General features: G+C 45.3%; 2 protein-coding genes across 3 annotated transcripts; both read right to left on the reverse strand.

Moving 5' to 3' along the window:
- Positions 1–3,955: 3,955 nt before the first annotated feature.
- SSBP1 (single stranded DNA binding protein 1) lies at positions 3,956–9,264 on the reverse strand. 2 transcript variants are annotated; one of them, XR_012664194.1, is made up of 8 exons: positions 9,214–9,264; positions 9,061–9,097; positions 7,803–7,863; positions 6,534–6,677; positions 5,760–5,847; positions 5,458–5,546; positions 4,978–5,116; positions 3,956–4,117 (listed from the first exon to the last, which is right to left on the reverse strand). XR_012664194.1 is itself a non-coding variant. In XM_075116994.1 (7 exons), exons 2-7 carry the CDS (start codon positions 9,082–9,084, stop codon positions 4,071–4,073), a joined length of 453 nt encoding a protein of 150 aa, XP_074973095.1. In that variant the 5' UTR covers positions 9,085–9,097; positions 9,214–9,259; the 3' UTR covers positions 3,956–4,070. The 2 variants fall into 2 exon arrangements, 1 of the variants encoding a protein (XP_074973095.1); XM_075116994.1 differs by lacking the exon at positions 4,978–5,116 and having other exon boundaries at positions 9,214–9,259.
- A 189-nt stretch (positions 9,265–9,453) lies between these two features.
- WEE2 (WEE2 oocyte meiosis inhibiting kinase) lies at positions 9,454–23,836 on the reverse strand. Its single transcript, XM_075117007.1, has 11 exons — positions 23,474–23,836; positions 20,145–20,344; positions 19,204–19,252; positions 16,447–16,619; positions 15,676–15,797; positions 14,255–14,401; positions 13,365–13,466; positions 12,947–13,032; positions 11,873–12,043; positions 11,644–11,786; positions 9,454–10,747 (listed from the first exon to the last, which is right to left on the reverse strand). Exons 1-11 carry the CDS (start codon positions 23,804–23,806, stop codon positions 10,591–10,593), a joined length of 1,683 nt encoding a protein of 560 aa, XP_074973108.1. The 5' UTR covers positions 23,807–23,836; the 3' UTR covers positions 9,454–10,590.
- Between the last annotated feature and the right edge of the window lie 327 nt (positions 23,837–24,163).

A 24,163-nucleotide genomic window follows, 5' to 3' on the forward strand; every position in this document is an offset into this window, starting at 1 on the left:
GCGACTCCTGCGACTGCATCATTACTCGGTTCTCGATCAGGTCAGTTGCACAGAGGCTCATTAAATATTTACAGATGACATTTTCCCCAACTTGTGACAACCAAGATCAAGATAACCATCCGTTTTCTACAGCCGTTCTGTTCAAGTAAGTTTGAAAAGTCACTGAGCAAGAAAAGAACAAATACCATAAAGCCTACAGGATAACAATTGCTAGGTTTTTGACCATCTACAAGTGAAAAATCTTACCCCTTGAAAGCCATAGAAAAAGGCCACGGTTAAAGAAGGTTTATTCAATAAACTTAGCACCTCCTAAAGAGTACAGGGCACAAACTTCAGGACTAATAACACAAAGAATGACCAAGCAATCCGTTTCTAATCGCGGTAGTTGCTGGAGATTGTCCTGAAATGGCAAAGTATAGTAATGAGCAGATCTTTTATCTGGGACATAAAGCAACCAGCAGAAGAAAGAAACCTCACACACACTAACACACACCTCCCACAAGAAGATGTCTCTGTAGAAACGCCGTGAAAGTCAACTCCTTTGTGTGTTATGTGCAAACACATTACTTGCACTACCCAGTGCCTGGTAATGCATGAACAAAGCTAATTTCTTGTGTAAATGAGATCTAAATCACCCTGCTGTGTGGAGAAGCTCACCATCGCTGAGATAAACAGGCACCAAGTCTTAGTTTGTACGTATAGACGTGCTCAACTACTTGGCGAAAAGGCTTCCACCGCAGAAATTTCAGAGTTAAAAATAGAAGGTGTGCTTGAGAATAGTGGAGTTTTCTTCCCACAATCCTGGCATTATATTCCTTCTCTGACATGAATACTCGTGAAAGAAGTAGGATCGCCAGTCCTGGAGACAGCCTACTACTAAAACCACATAACTGGCACACCGACAGGAACGCAAGTTCCCTTTACCAGAACATTCTACCTCTTGCACCCAGGGACTTCTCAAAGCACTAATTCAGCTTTCTTGCCTTTGCAATTTATGGCCTCTCTGCATGGGCTTTCACGGGACTCCCAGAGGTACTGCTGGTCTTCACAGCAGAGCTGGGACAGGGCTCAAACACCTACCGCTTCGGGCAGGGCACCGTGCAGTCACCAGGATGCAAGCCTTTTGCCTACGTTAGAACCCAAGTCAGGCACCTGCTGGTAAAAAGCTCCAGTAACTCTGTACCAGTCCAAGCCCTCAGTCATTTTTAACTCACCCTGTTACTCTGTCTGCAGAAATGATGAGTCGTGAAACAGAAGCAAGAGAAGATCCTTCAGCCAAAGAAGTTGAGTCCCACTTGACTGAAATAGCCCTCTTGTGACCCTCCACGTTATGTGGCTTGGGGGAATTGTGGCTGAGTTCCCAAATACAGGTCACACTTCAATGGAAGTTGATAATGTTCTTCGCTGTGTGACACAGGAACAATGCCCACGGTGACTTGCTCAAACCAGCGCACTACAGCCACAGAAACAGGTGCAGGAGAAAAGGGTTTCCTACACTTCACACCAGACTGACAGAAGTAAGTGAGCGGCACTGAGCTGCACTGCAGACCAGGACAGCTCTGTCTCAGGCCTGTTAAAAAATGCTCCAAATACTTGGTTAAAATGCTCTGTCACTTTAAAAAGAAATCATCTCTATTTTTTATCTCTTCCAATCTAGCTCCATAAATACATAAAATAAATTCCTTGATAAGGTCAAACACTTCTAAATGTCCCAGCTGATGCAAGCAATCCGGGTTTGCCTAATCCAGTTTACACAAGAGGTTAACATGGACAAGCAAAAGCCGAATGCCATTTACCAAGGAACAATGTGGAAAAATATTCATTGCCGAGTTATAAGCAAGGAATCACTGTATTTAACTCAGTAGATACCACTTCCGTTCTTTAATATTTGCTCACAGAGCAAGTATCTGGCCATAAAAAAGCGCCAACCCAGATGCTATAGGAATGGTGATTTCACACTTGATTTTCTCAGTACTAAAATTACTTAGTTACAGATTAACTTTGCCCCACAGCAACAAAGCAGATGCAAGAGGTGAACGCAAAACTTACCTTTTCCACCGGTTATTTTTGCTGTAACTGTGTCTACTGCTAATGCGGAATCATTTGTGAAAATCTACCCTAGGGCTAAATTGTGACAAACACCCTGGATACTGCACTGCTTTTCAAACAGAGTATTCTCAAAGTAGGTATGTGTTGTCTTTGCAGCAAGTCAGTCTTTAAAAGCGTACTAGCAACTTTAAATAGAACAACCAGAAAAGCAAAACAAGTTGAAGTTCTCAAGCAAATATTTTTCTTTGTTGGCACCTAATCCTACACCTTGTGTTACTCAGCTCCGTCCCCATCCTGAGCCAGGGGCAGAGATTAGCATGAGCCACTCGGCAGGCACTGAGGGGGGTTCTGGCCACTCCACGTGCAGCAGCAAAGGGAATTATTGCTGCCACTGCTACTCTGAGTTTGGAGCAGAGAGCCAGTGCCCAAGCTCCAAAGCAGACACTGTCATAAGCTGTGCTGAGCTCCACCACTACAGCAGAGTGCAAAAAAGGAGGTAACCACCGAACAGAGGGTTAGCACATTCACTCGATGCCTCCTAGATAGAAAGAAAGCTTAAGACAAACCCCATCTTTCAGCTAACAGGAAAAATTTGTGTGGACAGAACACAAACTGTATTTGGATCCCTACTACAGACATGCACCATCACAACTTCTCCCAGCCGTACAACAGGCTCAGACTGAACAAGAAGTAGTTAAGGGAACTGAAGTCAGAACTTCCTATTAAAAAAAAAAATACCACAATCCCCTGTGGAGAACCACCCATTTAAGTAGCTAAGCATTTCCAGTACATCGAACACCTCAGTATGCCAGTGACGGGGGCCAGGATACTAGTTAAAGCATTAACTTCAACCAGAAATAAACACTGAACTGAAAGAACTGAAGTTTTTTGTAATACTGACAATGCTGAGAGAGAGAAGCATAAACAAGATCCTCATTCTGTAGGCAGAAGAGCTGTGAAAACTATAAATAAGCATGCTCTGTACTAGGCACAGAGAGAGATGAGATACAAAATCCCACCAGCTCTGAAGGCAGGAAATTGTCACCTCCAGCATTTTCCTTACCCTGTTCACATCACACCATATTACAGTGGGAATTTCACCACTTCTCCATGTAATAGAATGAAATACCTTTTAGCTGTGCAATTTTTTACTAACAATACTAGTAATTCTCAGTCTTTATGAAATAAAAAAAAGTTAAAGCAAAATAAACGCCACTCCCACATTAACTGAGAATCCTGGACCAGGAAAGTTTTCCACCCACTGTTGCAGGCCTCTCAAAAGGGACAGCCAAGGCGGCCATTCCTCCAGCTCCTCCTGATGGCAAACTGTAGGCACAGCACCCTAACAAGGTACTGGCACGAGAATGTTGATGTCATCATAAAGCCATCATACGTCAAACGCCATAACAACAAAGACCTTGGCACATGGCCAAAACAGGGTTTGGTGAAAGACAACACCTGCTTTGATAAAATGCTGTGATCAGTGGAGAGGCAGAGACAAATGCACAGAAGACGTTCTCTGGGTCTGTGACAGAGAAACTTCAAGCTGAGCACCAGCTGACGCCAACGGCTCTGGTTTAAACTTATCGTCTAATTGACTTAGCTGAGAAAAACTGAGAGTGACACCTATAGAACAGAGGAGGAATGTTAACAGTGAGAGGTGATCAGGTTGTCAGGCCCCGGAAGACAGAAGAGAGACTGTTAACACAGCCAAGGAATTAAGGTATGAAAATGGCTGAAGATGCAAAGGGTGACTTCCATTTTTATATTAATCAGCTCAAGAATTAATATAGCTGCCTGGGTTACCTTTTCTCCTAAGAAAGAGCTAAAAAGAAAGAAATCCAAATGATGATGAACAGAGAGAAAGCACACAGGAAAACAAAACAAAACACACAGAGATACCCTATAGGTATCAAACATTTTATTTATTTTTTAAAGAAACTACAGCAATATACACGATTACAGAATTATGAAGCACTGTTAAAAGGAATGAAATGGCCTGGGTCCAAGCACTAACAACCTCACACCTTTTCTTTCATACCACCATCACTCAGAAAAATTACATTATCTGAAAAGAAATAAAGAAAAATTAATCTTCAGGATTGTTTTGCCCTGTTGCAAGCCTGCAAACATGCAAAGACAACATATTCATGTTAAAATAAGCTGCAAAGACCTGTGTTTCGGAACAGAAGAGTTCATAAAATAAAACTGTGTCCGACACAGGGTTCTTGCTCTATCTCCCCAGAAAGCTGACAATTCAAGGTGACCATATATACTATGAAACACGTGTGCGAAACCTGAATATCACAGTCAAAGATACCAGAAAGATTTTAAAATAATGGTTTAATTCTTTGACAATGATACCTATCAGTTACAGCTTATTTCCTTTTTATTTTCTCATTTTCAGTATGCACTACCATGTCATCAGTCCGGGGCACTACAGGAATCTCGTATTTCATCAAGCCTCAGTCATTTCTAAAGCATCTAGAGACTGGGGATATTGAAGATGAAAAGGAAACCATTAGGGTAAATACTAATTAAAAAAAAGAGACTTGCTTCTCCCCTCCAGCTATTTATAAACAGCAACCTACAGCACTGCTAGCTGAACTGCTGTTCGTGTGAAAGTTTGATTACTGTTGTTTTAAAGAGGCTGCACAGCAGAAACATGCAGAATTCTGGTTCGATTTTTTTCTTCTCCTCTGGCCCAGTTTTTTTAGATATATTTGTGTAACAGAAGTGCTTGCTCTACTACCCAGTTATTCTAGGCCCCCCTCAAAAGCCACAAGACAGTAGCTCTACCCACAGTAAGGATGTAGGATGCTCACACTATTTAAAGGCTCAAGGAAAAAGCTGAGTCTCCCAGTTCTCCTCTTCATCGTGTCTACCCAAGAGACAAGTCTACTCCCTGTCCGTTCCGTGCTTTCTTACCACTCCTGGCTACCAGACCAAGGTCCTTCTAAATTCTCCATCAAGTTATCTTGACTTTTGATGTTTTATGTGGGGATAAACAAACAGGTGTCCTTAAAGTTGGCGAAGCCTCCAGTCTTAACAGGAAGAAAAAAATGCCCTGCCAAACCGAGACAAAGCTACTAAACAAACTCTGATTAGAAAAGGAATCTGCCTGATCTGCAGTACTACATACCAGTGGTTCTTAAAACCCACAGTGTCTACCTGCTGCACCAACTGGTTTGTGTGAACAAACTATGCAACAGTTTGCAACTATACACTCTCATTTTCTCTGTCTTCACAAGCAGTGCCAGAGGACATCTAGTGGTACAGCCTATTCATTCTCTCAAAATCCCCAAGTGTGGATTCTCAATATAAAGACAAACCAAGCTATATTTCAAAGCTCCTCCACTCCTCTCTACTTTAAAAGGGCAAGGCAGGCACTGGTATATTGTTTCTTACCTGCTATGATTGTTGTGGCCTGCCGCCTCACATTGTTTTTATCTGTATATTCACCATAGTCTATCTTCCCTTCAACGTAGAGTCGAGCACTGAAAAAAAAATGAAGAATAGAGAACTATACGGCTGTTTTCCCCTCTACATCTGATTCTGAATAAACAGGCTTTTGCTTCACTTCTTTGGAGGCATGTCTACTAACTTCTTTTATGGCACTTCTGTCTTAGCAGAGCTCCTGGTTACCATAATTATTAAATCAATCAATTATTAAGGCATCAAATCCTCAACCACACTTACTATTCACTTACCCCTTCTTCACGTACTGATACGTAAGATCCCTGAGGCCCGGTCTGAAGACAGAGATCCTGTGCCATGTCGTCTTCTGACTGATATCGCCTAAGTTACATAAAAACGACAAAGTTGGATGACGAATCCTCCTTTGGATGCAAGCCTCAGATATCAGTTTCAACACAATGATGTTCTCAAATTATGGAAAGTGATGTGAAAATGGACGTATACTAGCACTCCATCTCCCACTCCATACTAGAACTCGGTTTCACTCATCTGTGTCCAAATGAAAGTATCGTGCAGAAGCACGGTTCAAACCAAGAGATCAGTTTTCCTGGAAGGCAGTGCTCATACTAGAAGAATTTCTCCCCCCTCCTTACACACTCCACATCGAACAGAAGTTAGACAGACACCTGTAGCTGCAGACCGGTGGAAGAATCAAAAGGAAAATATATCGTTCTTTCTCCCCTCTAGGAATACAAATCAGAGCATGGAACCTGCTACACCTCTGGCAACCCCAACAGTGAAAAACTGCCAACCCAACACTTTTTCCTCTCCTCCAGAGGAAAGTCTCCGTCCAGAGGAAGATGTGCGACGTGCACATCTCTATTCAGTACATGCCTCTGGGGATCAATAAGAGACACACAAATGCACCAGCACCTCTAGTGACCTCAAAGGAACTTCCCTGTGCCCAAGAGATTTACATGGCAGCTTGAAGACAAAGCGCGGTGCTGCTGAATATACAAACACAACCTCAGAACACAGCAGAAGCGTGTAGCTCCTTGCAGACTCACCTCCTCCCTGGGTTACGTCACTTTCCCCTGTTCGCCACATCTCATTGGTTGCAAGAGAAAATATGGTAACGGGGTTTTTTCCATCCACTTGCCTCATGATGGGGTCCTGTCCAACCCGACCCAGTAACTGAACACGATTCATGGCTGAAACATGAGAGAGTAAATAAAGACGCAGGTGAATTATGATTCTTCTAATCATGGCAAGTCATAAGTCAGCAGCTTTTGTCAAGGGCCAGAACAATGACTTTCTGCACCTCCTAACCATTTTTCAAGCTCTTGTTACTTTTGGCTTACTCAGACCCTGCAGATTGGTGACTACGCCTGTACTATCGTTATTACTGCTGAATAAGCTCATTAAGACAGCTACAGGTTCTTTACTCCTTCCGTTCCTTTGCCATCTTTTTCACAGGCACATCCATATGTCAATTGAGACTACGTTGCATTTACTTACTTTGACTTTTATTTTTTTCATTATGCTAAAACTGTAGCATTGCATTGTTTTGTCCTTAAAACAATACCTTTAAAACAACAAAGTTGCATTATTACACCCCATCCTCTGAACTAGAAGATCACTAGTTTTTACACAGGTACCAGGACTGGCTGGACAAAATGTGTTCCTTCTCCGTGTTGAAGGACAATAGGAGGAGGTTGGGGGAACACCACGCTTGCACAGCCAGCACGTGAAGTGAATGGTAAAGCCTGAAGCGTACACCTGGAGCAAGTCATGCTGGGGCAGCAGCACCCAAACAGGTCACCAGGCACAGGGAGTCTGAGAAACAAGCATGGGGGGGCACCTAAATGCAGGTATTAGAAAACATGACAACAGCATACCCCACTCACTGCCGCTGATAAAGCAAGACTACCTGCCTCTTACAGGCTGTACTCCATGTCAGGGCTCTTTTCCCCCTTAAGGGCTGCTTGACTTAGAATCACAGAATGCTTTAGGTTGGAAGGGACCTTTAGAGATCATCTAGTCCAACCCCCTGCAGTGAGCAGGGACATCTTCAACTAGATCAGGTTGCTCAGAGCCCCGTCCAACCTGACCTCGAATGTTTCCAGGGATGGGGCCTCCAAAGGCCAGACCAAAGACTTGACAAAGAGCAGCCAGAAAGCTACTTAAAGAGTCTGTTTAAAACAACACATTCTTAGTTACTGCATCTAGAAGCTACCATTCCTAACTGTTCCTTTCCTGGCGTATTTCAGCCATATTTCAGCCAGGATAAAAACCACCAAGAGTAACAGCTAAGTTTCATCTCAGGAGCTACTTACATCTTTCGAGTACCAATGAGCTGGCTGTATCAGACTCATGTCTTACAAACTGGCGAAACACCTGAAGAACAGAGAGATGTTAGTTTCCAAGACACAAAGCATGAACAGTATTCACATGCTTTTACACCTCGTTTTCCAAACACTTCGCAGAGGTTTTGCAAGTACCTTTTTTCCCAGCGACATACGGGGGGGGGGGGACACGGACGGAACAGACGGACAGGACAGGACACGGGACGGAGAGAAAAAGTCCATTCAGCTAAATGACACCAATAGAATTATTCAAAGAATATTTGGTTAAACTGAGGTCAAAAAAACTGCTAGGAAAAAGAATGGCCCAAAGGTACATCTCCAGCAATTATTTTATGGGATGTGCACTAATTGCTGTTTTCCTGTAAAACATAATGAGGGTGTTGAAGTGGAGGGTTCATTTAGTTGGATGCGGTTGGGTTTTTGGAAACACAGACAGTTTTGATAGTTTCATTCACTTTCTGCTTTGCTGCAGAGATTTACACGGTGTGCCCAAAACAGACATCTGACCACTGCCATCAGCAGTATGATGCACTGATAACCCCTTGTTCCCAAGCAAACACCAAACCAGGGCCACAAAAACATGATTGCTGCAGCTAAACACAAGCAAGAAAAAGGAACAGACTTGATGATAGGAAATACCGCATCCGAGATGAAAGGAGAAAAGAAGAGCACAGGAAAACCTCTGCAAGAGGCCCATGTGCAGGAACTGGAAGAAAAGCTCACCTCCTACAGCAAGAGCTTGCAAAAGTTAAAGGAAGGCGAGACTGACAGTCCTGTGTTGGACAGAGCTGCTAAACCACTGGAAACGCGACTTCCAAACGTCCATATGGTTCGTTGATTATATGCAAATCGCTTATGGCTCATTCATGTGTACACCACATCTTTCAATGCATCATTTTGTCGGCGCGAGAGAAGCTGCCCGCCCCGCCGGCTGCACAGCCCCGGCCCCGCGGCCTCCCCGCCGGCGGGCGCGGCTCCGCCATCCTCCCCTGACCCGGGGCTGCAGCGAAAACCCGCCTTCGTAAGGACAAAGTTACTACAATCCCCGCGGCGGGCCGGCCCGTAGCGACCCCCGCCGCCAGCGTCTCCCGCCGCGCCGCGGGCACCGAAAGCCGGGGCTAAACCCCTGCTGCGGCGGCGGCGGCCTGGCCCCAGGGGCAGGGGGGTGGCGGCACCGCTCCCTCAGCGAACCGTTAAACCCCACCCGCGGCGCCCCGCACGGCCCTACCTGCCACGCCGGTCGCCGCAACATACTGCCGTCACTCCTGCGGAGGGAAAAAAAAAAAAAAAGCAGGGCTGAAGGAAGGCCGGAGGGAGCCCCGGCCCGGCCCGGCGCCGCCGCCAGCCCCGCCGCCCGCCCGACCCCCGCAACCCTCTGCACCTCTCCCGCCACCGCCCCGGAGAAGGCCGGAAGCGGAAGGGAGGTGATGGGTCCCGGGCAAAGAGGGTCCGGGGGGGAAACGCGGCGGCTCTGCGGAGGCCCGGGGGGCGGCAGGGGCCTCCCGCCCGCCGCCGGCCACGGGTAATCGAGAGCTCCCGGGGGAGCGGGAAGGAGGGCCAAACCGAGGGGAAAAGGAAAAAAAAAAAAAAAAAAGGAAAAAAAATCACTCCGTCATATGTAAAAGGATTAAAATCTTTATTGGCACGTTTCGCTTCTTAAAGGATAGGATCTAACAGTTTAAAAGCCACCACTGTCCAACACTTGAAAACAAACTTCAGTAAAACCTGAAGATAACCACGTTACCAGCTTCACACTCTCCCTGGTAGTAGCATGCCATCGTGTCCAACCAGCACAGCTCGGCATGCAGCTGATGAGTATTCAGAAAGTCACATTAAGCAGAGGGCTGAGATTTAATAAGTATTAAATACAGACACACTTTACATGGGCAACTCTAAAAAAAGCCCGCTCTGATTTCCCCTCATCTTTCCTGAGGCTGCAGCTTGCCAGCAGGTAGTTGTGGCACATGTAAGATGTTGGGAGGGAAGCAGGCACACAGACCCACCTGCCAGCCCATGACAGTCACTCCCCCCACTTTAAGCAAGGAGTCTTTGCGATCCACATAAAACAAGTCAGGCATCAGGGCCTAGTCTGCAAAAGCATAACCACATCAGCTGCGTGACACTGTGCTGGTTGCTGAAAGTTAAGGGAGGGGAAATTTTCCTTCAACCTCCACAAGTAACGCCCCCTTAACCCAAAGCATTTCCTTTTACTCTTTGTCCCCCTCAGTGAAGTTCCATCAAATTGCATCCCAGGTCCACCAGGGATGCTATGTAACCAGTCTGTCTCCTGATGTGTAGTTAAAACTGTCTGCCATAGTCTCCACCTCCTCACTTCCAGGAGGACCCAGCTGTAGATGTGTCTCCACATACAGACACTTCCTCCCCTCTGAAGACACCCAGGTGGCCAGACTGTTAAGACCACAAAAACACCATCGATAATTGGGCCTGACCAACCAAAAGAGGGAAGCAAGTAGGGGAAATGCCACCCTTTCCCTGTATGGCAAAGCCGTTCTTAGTCTAGATCAAGACCAGTTACACAAGAAATTAAACTCAGGTGAAAGACTGAGGACAATAATCTTAAAATCCCATGATCTGACACGTGTAATCTAGTCATTCTTCCCTCAGCCAACATGTCATCACACCTAATGAGGGAACCAAAAACCATAACAGGGAGAGCTAATATGGGGCACTGGCCTGTGCAGACCCTCTGCTTTCACAGGGCCATTGAGCAGCCAGAGCTTTTTGGACAACACAGAGTTCAAAAACCCAAAGTAAAGCTAAATGAGCGACAGCTCTTCCCTCCCACCAGGCGCTTGCTGTTCTGCTTAGAAGAGGTTTCAGACTCTTGCAACTTGGCACTTCCTAAGGGCTGGTCCTTCATGAGGGTCTGGGCAAGGCGGGCTGCTTTAAGTTCCCTGCAGGGGGGAGATGGAGGGAAAGGAGAGGAAGAAAACCACGTCACGCATGAATCCCCATCAGCTACAAAAGAAAGCTATGAACAGTATTGAACAAGAGGGTTACTGCAGTACTCCAGCATTGCTGGAGAGTGGTGACTTTTGATGCCAGAGGGTGACATGGAGATTACTGTAGGTTTCCCTAAAATTTCTACTTCAGAACAAATCAGCTTTGAAGGTTTACCAAAAGAAAACTATGTATCAGGTCAGCACTGCACACCTAGTCTGGTGCCAGTATGAAAAGCCCTTCCTAGCTCAGTTTTTCTTCCATTGTTTCAGGTATTTGTGAATGGTGGAACTTAGATCAGTGCTTCTCTTCAGTTGCCTTGTCTCCCTGATGCTTGCTGCTCTCACAGAGCATATGCTCTCCTGTCTACATGGAAAACCTCTTCCCCAGCTGACTATTGCACTCAGGGGTGGTGGGGCATTTCCTAGGTTCCAGCACCACAAACCATTACTGCCAACAGCAGTGAGAGGGAACAAGGGGAAAGCATATGTCTGCTACCACCTGGTATCTCTCTTCCTTCTGTGCTAGACCACTATCTCAGTGCAGTATCAATTCCTCATCTGCCCACTGGCTGCATATTGTATCAGTATTTTCCATCATCAGTGGCTGCAGTAAGCATGCAAGTTCACCGCTCTAATTCAGCCAACTTCTCAAAGCCAGAAGTGAGCCGCAGCTGCTTGGGCACTACAAGTCCCTGCTACAGCCCCAACACCCTTCCAACTCTAGGCACAGGAGCTGACTGGGTGTTTCTGCATGTTGGGTCTCCCAACACTACCACCCTACGTACAAGCCTGGTGACCGGCACTTGTTGTCCCATGCCTTCTCCCCGTCAGGCCCAAGCCAGCCCTACCTTTCCAGCATGGCAGTCTTGCACTTCTCCACATTTAGCTGCTTCTGGAGCTGCACAGCTTTTCCACGTGAGGGACGGAGAACTGGATGTTTAGTAAGAGCTGTGGCAGAAGGTCTTTCCATTGGGTCAGGATGGATCATGAGCTAGAAGACAAAGGAGTTCAGGGTTTAACTCCCTCTGTCACATGCCAACTGGAAAAACCTTCCTTCTATCAAGACAACTTCCTCACCTTGAGGAGTTCAAGAAAGCAGTGAGAAAGCTTCTGGGGGATCAGTGGGATATTGCCTTTGCGGATGTGGTGCCACATGGCCCCATTGTGAGGCAGTGGAGCCGTGCCAGCCGCTAGAGCCACTGTGAGTGCCAGGGCAAAGATGTCTGCCTTCGGCAAGTAGCAGTATTGCTGTGGAGAAAAGATAAACAGTTACAGGAAGGGAACATCTTGCTATACTGAACAAAGTTGGGTTGGGATAACAGCTCAAAAAGAAACAGCCAAACAAGTGTATGTATGACACTGCCTTCACCATCACAGTTAGCTGTTTTCTCCTCTTTAGGATAAAAATATTGATAGCAAGTAGTACTGGTAATTAATAGCCCATTAGCTTTCACCCAATCATGAAGAGCTTGCAGCCCACATTAGGATCACCACAGCAAATCCAGAGGATGGTCTAAGTGTGCACCTCCAGCCTCTACCACAAGGCATTAAGCTAGCAATGCCCAGCTAAACCTGAAGACTGCATGTGATATATTGACTTAACCGTTCCTAAATTCACTTGCAGCACAAAGATACTGTCACTTAAATACCTGAGCTGGTGAATGTATCCAAGCTGGTTGTTACTTACTGTTTCGCTTTTTGTTCACTGCCAAAATGTCAAAACCGCAGCCAGTTTGAGAGATGTGTTGTGCCTCCCACCTCTCCACACTACCTGATCAGTCTCTTGTACAAGGCATTTGCCTGGGTGCATATATTCCTCAGTAGTCACATCCAGCAGTTTAATCTCAGCTGGGTGCATGACATGAAATGTCTCCAAACTGACAAAGGTTTTTGCCCCATTTGTCCCTCGCAGGTAGAATAATTGCAATAATACAGTGATAAAGTAATTGACAAAGTACATTAAATATTTACATGACAAGACTCACACCAATGCTATTCTTAAAGTGTTGATTTTGCCAATTTCACAGCAGATCAGACACAACAAAGAGGAGATAAGGCAAGGAATATGCCAGACTAATGATTTCAGTACAGTGGATCTCTCCCCACTTGGTCACCACCCTGTTCCCCTCACCACCCCACTAGCAGCTGTACCTCTTGCAAAATCTCATTGGCCAAAAAACGTCTATCTCCTTCTTCCACCTGGGGGTTTGTTATTGATGTCACATGGCCAAGGTCACCTGAGACAAAGAACAAGCAAATAATGGAGCAAACTGATGTAGATCTCCTCCATCGATAAAAGCCTGCATTTTACAGGCACCAACAGAGCAATTGGGAAATACTGAGTAAGAGAGCAAGCCTGCTCCTACTCAGGAATCTGGGGTGGAAACAAGCACATGAGTTCTCTAGGACTTGTGTCCTTAGAGGAATTAATTCTGGTAAGTACCAGAGGCATTCAGGACTATGGTATGAGTTTTGTATGCAAGTCTCTTCAGCCAGCGGGACAGAGCAGTATCTAAAAGTAATGAGCAGCCCTAATCTTGAGTTAGTTGCAAAGTGGGCTAAAACCTACCAATCTTATACACCACACCAGAAGAGAATTCATCTTCACTGTCACTCTCATCCTGCTCGGCAGGGCCTGCAATTGCCAGCTTGTGACAGATGAAGATGTTACCTGCAAGACAGTGAAGTTTAGCTATAGTGTGATATCAGCAGCCAGACTGCAGCAGCCTGACAACTTTGTGAAAAATCCCACCTGTCAAGCTAGTTAAGCTTTGCAGCCAGAGAAACTACGCACATGCTTCCCACCCATTAGCCTGCTTTCTGCCCAGCTCACGTATTCAGCAATACAGCTGACAGAAGACAGTCTGTCTTGTGCATAAGATATTCTAGTGTAATCAGCTTTTCTGCCCCCAAGCTAGAAGCATGATTTCAGCAGGAAGAGGAGCCCCCCTATAAGAGCATAACTACATGTCTGCATAGGGGAGCATTGCCCTGGAGGAGCCCAGCCACAGCTGCAGAGAAGAAAGCTTGTTGCTATTTTTTGCAGGAACTTAATCCTTCAGGGTAGGTACAATAAATATTCACTTCTCACTCCAGCTCTCATGTACAAAGGTTAAGCGTTGTGCAACAAGACAGCAGCAAATAAGGAAGTCCCCATCTTCATTAGCAGCCTTACTTGCTCCACCAGTGTGAAAGTGATTCCCATGAGCCAGGATTATGAAGATCATGAGACGGAAGTAAAATGCTGCCAACTACCAGAGAACACTCAGTTTTAGAGCGGCAATAGTGGCAAGATTAAAACAAACAAACAAAAAAATCACAAGGCATTTACCTTTTAGGGCAAGATCGTCTTTCCTTTGAAGCACTGTAATAGGCCAGTCAGAAGGACCTATTACAGGTCCTACCCCTGGAGGGGTCACTTGTGGGACCCTCCACAAAAGAGGAAAGCACTGTACTCACTAGGTTTGATATCCAGGTGTGCAAGGCCAGAGTTGTGGATATATTTTAGCCCCATGGAGACTTGTAACAGTATTTCCTTCAGCTCTGCTTCTGGGAAATACTGGCCAAGCTTTGCATTTTCCAACAGCACATCTTGGAGACTCCCACCTAAGTGAAAACAGTCAAAGATTTTATGGAGCAGCATGTTTGAAACAGCTTAGCAGAAACCTTTGCTCATTAGCACTTGCAGGCTTGCTATTGACAAACCCCGATCAGACCAGCTGTATATGCTATAGTGACCAAACCTGGACACCACCGTTTGGCTTCAGCCTTTCCATTGCCTCGGAGCGCCCTGCCTCCTGCTTGCCAAGGACTAAGCAACTGCAGCCCTACCTACAGCACCAGAAGGGCTGACCTGGTAGTGATGATGCTGCTGCAAGTGAATACTGGAAAAGTTCATTACTTTTGCCAAGCTTACAGGCAGAAAGCAGGTATACGAATGGTGGAGCAAGGAAATTAAGCTCCCATTAGCAGCTTTTTCATTGAAGAATGTAACATTTGATAAAGAAACAGAGTTTTGTGGGTCTCAGTTAAGGCACTCCAGCTATTCCAGGGCTAGCAAATACCATGGCCTCTCCCTCCATCAGCCTGCTTTTCACCACTTCTCCTCTAGTCTCAGATGTTCATCCACTAGAACAGAAAAGATGCATCAATGCTGCAGCAAAGGTCACTATGTTTCATGGTCACCTCCGCCAGATTTGAATTCATTACTCCAAACAGCTATCACCACTCGTCATTGAGCCCCAGGACTGCAGGAGCAGTTGAAAGTTGAGCGCTACATATTTGCCTTCAGGTCCTCTGGTAGCCAGAGGTATCTTTTCCAAAGCCTCTCAAACAGCGGTATGGCCAAGGGCAAGCTAAAGTGAGGGTGTACCACCCCACCTGCAGCACCCCATTTACAGTTTACCTCATTATTTAGCTCTGTTCCTCTGCAGCTGTTGAGCCCTTTCTCCTAGCCAAGATGCAAGGTGCCTTCATCTCAACTAGGTAACCATACTTCAAATCATTACTCCCCTTCATTAAGAAATGTATCTTGGAAACAAACCTAGCACTTAAGTCAGCTGCTCAAGTCACTCATATCAGGTTTTACCTGGACAGTCCCAGGCACAGCTCTAAGCATCAGCATAGGGAATACTTTTCCAGGCCAGCCAACAGAGAGAAATGGTTTTAAAATCCCACAAATTAGAGGGTATTCACTAGTAAGACATTGGCACCATTCAGAGCTTTGTCTAAATATTAGGAGACCTTACTGGCTTCTCCATGGAACTGTAGCCCCAGTGCAGTTTGCTTTGCTGTAAGCCAGACATCCCATATTTAAGTACAAAAGAAGGTAACTGCACCCATCCTGAGATCTCCAACTTTAACAACGTCACAATTCTTACCATTGCAGTGTTCATTTTGGATAATCATGTGATCATCCTCTGCCCACGCCGAGTAGTAGCGCACAACATGGGGGTGGTGTCCAAGGACAGCATGAGCATAAACCTCGCGCAGTGCCTGCTGCCTAGAGAAGCATGCACAGAAAAAGCAGTGGTGACAGGGTGTCAGGATCCTGCTTGGGACCATGAGAGGAGCCCTGGTTTTCAGCCTGGCTTGAAAAAGGGAAAGCAGAGGTGTTTAGGACTTTCTTTTGGCTTTTGGCAGACAGACTGGCTCTCACAGCTGCTGAAGCAAAACCTGCCCTTGCTCAAATGTGCTGAGCAGCTGTCAAAAAATAAATCACTGAGCAGGTAGTTTGTTAGAGGCAAATGCAGCTTCAAAGACTTTGCTTTAGCATGCAGGACAACACTGGGTTGTCAATACAGATGTGAGCAGTGCTGGCTGTAGAGCAGGGCAGGGACATACCACAAATGAACTATTTGACAGTTATTACTTTAAAGAGACTGGCTGCATGGACCTGAGAAGTTCAGGTAAGCTGTCATCTCACTTAGCAATGCATGTCGTTCCTTCCCTTTCTCAGACACTTATATCCAATAGTCCTAAAGTGGTAGCTTCCCCCACTCTCCCAACTGTTACTTGGGAGTGCAACAGCAGCCAGTTTTTGCTCATGCCACCCCTCACATACCTTTAGATCCACACTCCCTCCTTCCCCATCACACCTCCCAAGAATATGCCCATCATTTCAACTGGCAGTTTCTAGCTAGCACACTCACTCATCCGAGGATCCTGCCAGAGGCCTTTTGGAGCGTTTGATGGCATAAACACATCCATCAAGGCGTTTGATGCACTTGTAGACAGAGCCAAATTCCCCCACACCAATTTTTTCTAGTTCCAGGAACTCCTTCTTGTAGCGGGAAACCATATTGCTCTCTTTCAGAGGATATCTCTACAAGGTCACAAAACCAGCAAAGACAAGTATCAGTTGCAAGAGTTAGCTAATAACATCTGTTATGTTTTTAGATCTGTGTAGCACTCACTCTCACAGAACACCTCTGCTGCTCCCTCTCCCATTCTGGATGTTGATCCAGGCGTGCATGCAGGTATGCTGCCAGTTCTTCTTAAAACACTACCTTTCACTTAGGCATGTGTTTTTTCTGATGACCTAAAAGGCCATCTGGGCCTGACTTGGCCAAGTTTGAGGGTGGTGGTGTGTTGGTTTTTTGTTTGTTTTTGGTTTAGGCGGGATTGGTTGGGGTTGGTTTTTTTTTGTTTGGGTTGGTTGGTTTGTTCTAAATCATGACTTTCTAGCCATAGAGGTAGAAATTGCAGCTAAGGAGAACTGTAGTTTAGTTGGCTGTATGTGCCTAAGCCTCCTTGGGTTACTACCATCACATCTCTTCTCTTGGCAGCCGTTCAGAGTTCCTAGACCCATGGCTGATGGAGTCAGTCAGGGATGAGCAGCAGGCAACAACAAAATACTCATCTCTTGCTCAGCTACTGCAGACTCAAGACAACCTGTTACCAGCCTCGGTAGGTAGAAGTACAGTACCTCTGAATTAGCCAGACTCACGTACTGAACTTGTGGTTAAATAAGAGCTATTGCCTATTTTGAGCTCAGGAGAGAAGCTTGGTGCATTGGCTAAATGTGGCTCCAGCTATGCGAGAGCTGCTTTTTCTGACAGCTAAGGTAGCCTACAGCAAGGACATTCTGCATCAGTTCAGGCTCTCATCAGGTTTGAAGCACCAGCTGTTGACTCACAGCAGATTAGCAGGTGCCAGTGTACCCGTTTGTGTTCCCGGCGATTTCTCACCAGGAGCCACTTTTCCACAAAGCACTGAAAGCCTGCAAAACAGCTGGAACATCATTGTTGCTGCAGTAATGGTCACTAGGGAAATAGGAGCTGCTGGTACTGCTTGTAGAGTGACATCTACCAGCAGGGGAGATAAGTAAAGAAGACATAAGCAGTGGAGCATGAAGTGAACAAGAGTGGGCTAAGTGATTTTTCTTCATCCTCCTGCATCCCTTACAGGTACAGCAGCTCACATTGCTCAGTGGTTTCCACCGAAACCACTGCTGTGATTCTTACAGCATATGGTATATGACCTTAAAGGGTGGGGGTAAAGAGTTAGTCCTCACAGCCAGCAAGATATGGCCTACATGAAAGAGCAGCCTTTCACCACAGGTCATATTTCATAAGGCAGCTATATTTTACAGTATCTTAAGAAGCTCAGGGAATAAGGGTACCTCCTAGTTCACAATTTTGTATCTATATTACATTATTCTCCTCGAGTGCTGATTAGATTATATTTCAGCAAGTCATAAGTTATTCGAGGCTTTCTTGTACGGGAAACAATGATTGTGGTAACCCCAGATCTTACATGGTAGCAGATTTACTGTGCAGCTGTAGTTTTTCCATGGAGACCAGTACTTCTGCAATACCAGTCTCCTCGGCTAGAGGGTACCATTATTCTTCCAGAAAGCCTAGTTGTTTCACATAACAAGAAACAATTCTACCTACTTGCACAAGACAAAATACTTCATTCAAGGGGCTGCTCAGGAAAACTGAGATTTGTATCTCATCTGAACACAGATGTTTAATTCAGGCTTGGCTTGGTTTCCACAAGCCAGTTGGATGAGTGGCTGCCTCCCAGATAAAACTAGGAAGATGACTGCGGGACACAGGTTCCCACAGCAGCTGCCTAATTCTGCCAGCATGGCTACAGGTACACGAGACCTCGCGCCCTGCCCCATGCAGCCAGGCCAACACACCCTGCCGCTGAGGTTTGCCAGCAAAGCAGGGGCATCGGCAACAGCAAGAGAACTTGGTTGTAAGTGGAGTTGTAAGAGAGTGTTTGCTGTCCTGTAGCTATGTAAGCTGTGGTGGGGCTTCTCTTGGACCCCAAGGCACAGAGACACCCCCCAGCTAGACATTCTCCTACTGAAGGAAAGTACAGAATTTGCTGCCTTGCTTCAGAAGTTTGCCATTGTGACTGCTGCAACTTAAACTCTGCCCCCCGTCCTTATCCACATCAGAGCTGTTCAGCTCAGTGTTTGTGCTTTTACAGTGCAGGTCCATATATTATGTGCAATTCAGAAGCCATGTTCCATTCACATCCAAAGATGCTAAGTACATAGATTCTTAGGAACAGCAATACACCAGCTTTTTCGAACCACAAAGGTACAGTCACTATTTACGGTAACTTAATAATATAGTAATACAGTTCCCCCTGAGAAACCCAAATTACATTAAATTTCCTAGAAAGACCTCCTGACCAAAATCAATGAGTTTTAGGATTATTTGCCAAAGTTTCAAATCTGCTTTAGTACAAGTTTCCTTTAGAGATAGGAATAGTTTGAGTTGTCTCAAACAAATGTTAACATACAACATTCAGTTTGGAATTATTCTGTCCTAGGTATTCAACTTCTGTCACAATGCAATGATTAATACTCCAATAGCAGAACAAATTTAATCAAGCACCAAATCTTAAGCATCTTACCCTCCTGGGGCAGGGGGAATACAGACACTCACCTTTGTAGGTATCTCCTGGTTTATCTGGCTCCTTGGATCAGGATCCCTCCTATAACAGAAGTTTAGGGAAGCCTGGATATATCAATTCAGTGCAGCAAACCGACCAAGATTTGAAATGAAAACATTTTTCAAAAGAATCTCAAAACCTTGCTTCACAGTTTAATTAAAGACATATTTTGTAGAGTGTTAATACACAGATTAACTGTGTTAATACACCATTGAGGCCTTAAAGACTGTAGTCCCAGGCTAGGAAGTCTTTGTTTCCATTTAGAAAGCCTCCACATACCAACTTCAATACTGCCCACAGGACAGAGTAGCATCATTCAGGGGCATCATTCTCCTGGACACCTTATTACTGGTGAAGCTACATGGGATATGACCTTGCACAGCAAGCTCCTAGTGAAGGAGAGAACTGCCCCGCTGTGCTTTCAAGGTGAATGCCCAGCTGAGCATCTGTTACAGCTGGGGCTGTGAAAGAAGTTGAATGTCATTGTAGTGCACAGGTATTAGACTAAGTTTGTGTCTTGGTTAACCCAGACCACATGCAGATCTTTTCAGGTCAGCAGTAGCCTGCACCCATCTTAAAAGCTGTATTAAATGCAGACATGCACATCCTTTGCTCCAGGTTGTGGGGGTACGTGCATAACAATCAAGCTCCACTCTACTCATGGCTGAGAAAGTAGTACAATTTTTCCCTACAGCCGCAGCATTGAGGTTAGACATTGATCCCCCACTTACATTTCTGAACAAAGGAAATGATTGATTTTATTTATATTTCTGTTACCTTCGTATGTCTGCTAATGTTTGCTCTGCACCAATGAATACTACGGAAGTGAATGATTAATTGTTAGCAAATAAGTCCAGGTGCTAAACGTCCCCGTCTTACTTATCTCCTTCAAACAGTCTCCTTCCAGCCTGTTATTTAAGAGTAGTTCACTTACAGCTGTCCTCTGGCCTTCCGCTTGCCATTAGGAAGAAAAAGCATTTGTCGATACGACTCTGGTGTAAAGGGATTAATGTTGACAAGAGAAGCTTGTGTAGAGTCATCCAAGTCAGCACCAGGAGTAAATCTCAGATGTCGGAAGCCTTTGGGTGGGACCTTTGTCCCAGATGAAGGAAAAGCTGTCTTTGATAACAGGCTCTGTATTGACAGAAGGAAAAAAAAAGTGGCAGATAAGCCACCAAATGTTTTTGCTGCTGCTGTGTCAGAATAAAATATCTGCTTTCCTGCAAATCAAGGAAAACTCGGCTCCCTTTCTCAGGATAACTGAATCATTAAGGCCCTTCATCCCTGATTTAGTCTTGGCAGTTTTCTTCTCCTTCCACAAAATATTACATTCTTCACTAAGCTTTTTCACACCCTATTCCCTGCTCACTTGGGTGAGGCCTGCAGAGCCATTTCAGCAAGCACAGTCCTCAAGAGGAGCCAGCTGCTCATCTTCCCCACCTACAGAGACACAGAAATTGCATCATATGTTGCATTAACACGGAAGACCCAGCTCTGTCAAGTGTGGACTGTTGCATCAGTTTGGTCAGGACAGGTTTTACAGGAGATGAAACAGAACCCAAGGTTCCTTTCAGTTCCCCAGCAATAAGCAGCATTAGTACAGGGGAAGTTGGCAGAAGTATTTTTATATGGCTACTGACAAAGTGACCAGAAAACAGTTCTCCTTGAGAAGAAAGTTTCAGAAATGTAAGTTTAGAAGGAACCTCTGGATCTTCTATAGTTCAGCTTCCCATAGAAGACAGGGCATTGGATTTCACCTACTAGTCCAAAACCTTGGGCTGAATAAAACGTAACTTCAGAGAAACACCCAGCGTTGATTTGAAAACAGAAAAATCTACTTACTTTCTATGATTTGACTCCTCCAGTAACCATCAGCTTTTTGAAATACAAGTTTGTTTTTGACTTGTTTCAGTTTCAGAGAGTGGTGTAAAGTCTGAATGGGTTTTTAACATATCTCTTCTAGTTAAAAGCCCTTCAGGAACCCAAAACTCTCCCTGTCATAAAGATCAAGATACTTTTGTATCTTTTTATTCCAACAGTGGTCACGGTCTTGTGAGGAAAGACGTGGCTCCAGGATTATATCAAGAGTTCCTTCCTCCTCTCACTGAAAGTTTTTGAAGATAACAAAACCTAGAGCTGCATCCAGCTAATTGATGCTGCACTCTCAGATATAGCTACTTCTGGGACATACCTCTATTTCTATACCGTACTTGGAAGTTCAGCTGCTGGTTTACTATGACCTTGAAAATGCTTCTTGATCACGTTCTCAAGATCTTGTCTGCATCTCCATGCTCTTGGATAGAAAAGTTCTGCATACGGATGTATTAAAAGCAGTTTATGTCCAAGCCCAATTTACCCAGCCTCATAGAGGCTCCATAGAATTGTGGCTACATTCTAGTCTAGCCACAAGTCAAGAAAAGGATCTAAAATACCATTAGCAGCCCGCTGTTGTATGCATGTAATTCCCACCTGCTCTAGTAGGGCTCTATTTCATAATCAAGCAGATTTGTCTCCTGCAACATCATCTGAGAGTAGCTGCTGCCATACAGTGTAAGGCAGCTACCATCACTAGCTCTAGCAATCTGCTCCAGGATTGGGTAAATCTACAAAATCAATTGTCTCCCTCCTCTGCCAGGCATCCTAGCTGGGGCTCCAGTGCTCACCTGTCTGCAGTTAGATGTGGCTCTGCTCTCTCACATTCAAATGTTCAATATTTGGAATGTACTCATGTTCAAGATTTGGAATGCTCCCAGGCTCATTTATAAGCAGATTTAGACCTTTTAGAGCCCACCTACTGCAGCATGTTTGGAAACCAAGACCTTTCTCCCAGGAGACAGCAAAGGAAAAGAAAGTGTTGACTTAGTGCAATTGCTGCTCATGGGCTACAGGGTGACAAACCACAGGCAACATATCTTGAAGCATCCAGCCTACACGTTATCTGCACAAGAGCACACACCAAAAGAACCCTGCACTACCAGTAGCCCATCTGGTCTGGAAGAGATTTTAGAACTCTCACCTATTTTCAGATGAGATTCAGGGACATATCTTATAAAGGGTCATTGCAGAAAATTCTTGGAGTGATGCCATTTAATGCTGCTTTCCCTAGAGAAAGTAAATATGGCCCCACAGCTGGTCATATGTGGCCATAGGATCATCCTTCTCTCCACATAATCAGGCTTCTGGAGGGGGACAGAAGGCAAATCCTAGCTCAGAAGCACTAAAAGGACTGATCTTCTGTGTACCACTTAGCAAGTGAACAACCAGTCTATCAGCAGAGCAGGAATATTAAGAGAGGACTGAAAGAGCTACACTTCATGGCAAGTCTTGAATGCTAGAAGCCAGTGCACACAACAGAAGTTATCTGGGAACAGAGAAGCTGATGCCAAGTCCCACTTGTGCTTACAGAAGAAAAAAGGCAGTTCTATTATATTCTATACAAGGAATTTCACAGAAAATAGGGGCTAGGATCATTCTCCCGAGAAACTAGCTCAGTAGATAAGTTACATTTTAGGACAGTGGTATACAGGAAGACAGGATAGCCTTCCTCCGCAAGCACACACTGATTTGTTACCCCTTCCACAAGGCATTTGCTACCCTGAGAACAAAGTCCCACTTCCCCAAATTCACTGAGCAACTCCGTTTCACACAAAAAGAGAATCAGCATCACTGGGCAACGAGCTGGTTGGAGGCGATTCAGACTTGCTGGACAAAGTATACCCCGGCCACAATGCCATTTCCAACTTTCTTTTTCAAGAGAAAACCCACTTGCATCCAAAAGCGTGCTGAACAGAGTAGTCAGGGCAGCTGCCTGTCTCCAAGCTCCCCATGGAATGATGAGCTCCTTGAAGAGATGCATTTATCCGTTTGGGAGCTCAGTGTACGCTTCCTACAGAGGTGCTACAGATGTCCACTCCCCTAAGCAGAACATGAGGCTGACATGGGCAGCCAAGGCACATGGTTGCTTGTTTTTTTTCTTTATGTCAGACTGGCCCAACACCAACTAACTGGTTTTAACAACAGCTTGGAAAGAGACAAGACACTTGCTCCCACACACAGGTTGATATTCACGCACACAGAATAACTCTTCCATAGTTAAGAAGCTCATGGTCCAGGTTTCTAAGGGAAGAGTGGAGGCTAACAACAGCAACATGAGAAAAATGCTTTCCACAGAGCTAACAACAGATCCCCATACCACCCACACAGTAATTCCCCAGCAACGCCACAGACCTTGCCTGCTCAGACAGAGTCAATCCATGCCATTACCTTGGGAGTGTGTGGGGTGTCACACAGCTGCAGCTTTTTCCAGGTGATGTGCAGCGGTGTCTCAGCATTACCCCGGCTCTTGCTCACAGCTGGGGAAGAACTTAGGGTGGGACTCACCCAGGCTTTCGTCCTGCTCAAGAAAATCTCACTAAACTTTCTCTGAGGGGTTGCTGGTGGAGGACTACTCCCTTGCCACTTCTGGAACTCGCAGCTCCTGGCAGGGCTCGAGCTCAGGGCGTCCTCCTCATTTATGCTTCTGTCTTCGCTCTCTTCACCACAACTGGAAAAATCCAGTCGCTGAATGAATTCATCGCTGTTGTCCCAGTCATCCATGTCACCATATGAAACAGAACAGGTAGAGCTGATGCTGGCCTGCTTTGTTAGAGGGAGAAGGGCAGAGGGAGAGAAAGATAATGTCATTCATATAGGCAGACTAACTACCCTCTTCCTTGCCTTACTAAAGGCACTAGTTCTACTTACCACATGCACTCCCCTACCCCAATCCCACATACACAGAAGCCTTGATCACTCATAGATGTAATTTGGTAACATTGATTAAGGAAGAGTACCCCAGAATTAACAAATACAAATCCATTCAGTTAATGTTCATGTAATAACAACAGATTCTGCCTTTCACCCTGCTGGTATAAGTCAGAACTCAAAAGTCACTGCCTTTTCTAGTAAGCCTCC

This window comes from Phalacrocorax aristotelis, chromosome 1 (assembly GCF_949628215.1).
Source record: "Phalacrocorax aristotelis chromosome 1, bGulAri2.1, whole genome shotgun sequence".
NCBI lineage: Eukaryota > Metazoa > Chordata > Aves > Suliformes > Phalacrocoracidae > Phalacrocorax > Phalacrocorax aristotelis.

Excerpts from the sequence above, each read along its gene's own strand:
- WEE2 (XM_075117007.1), bottom strand. The coding sequence starts at position 23,806 with ATGGATGACTGGGACAACAGCGATGAATTCATTCAGCGACTGGATTTT. Across the intron at positions 15,798-16,446 it reads CTGGCAGGATCCTCGGATGA|GCAGCAGGCACTGCGCGAGG; the intron begins GTGAGTGTGCTA and ends ATGCTTCTCTAG. Across the intron at positions 10,748-11,643 it reads AAGACTGCCATGCTGGAAAG|GGAACTTAAAGCAGCCCGCC; the intron begins GTAGGGCTGGCT and ends TCCCCCCTGCAG.
- SSBP1 (XM_075116994.1), bottom strand. The coding sequence starts at position 9,084 with ATGTTGCGGCGACCGGCGTGGCAG. Across the intron at positions 5,848-6,533 it reads TGACGTAACCCAGGGAGGAG|GCGATATCAGTCAGAAGACG; the intron begins GTGAGTCTGCAA and ends TATGTAACTTAG. Across the intron at positions 4,118-5,457 it reads GGCCACAACAATCATAGCAG|ATAATGTAATTTTTCTGAGT; the intron begins GTAAGAAACAAT and ends ATTTCTTTTCAG.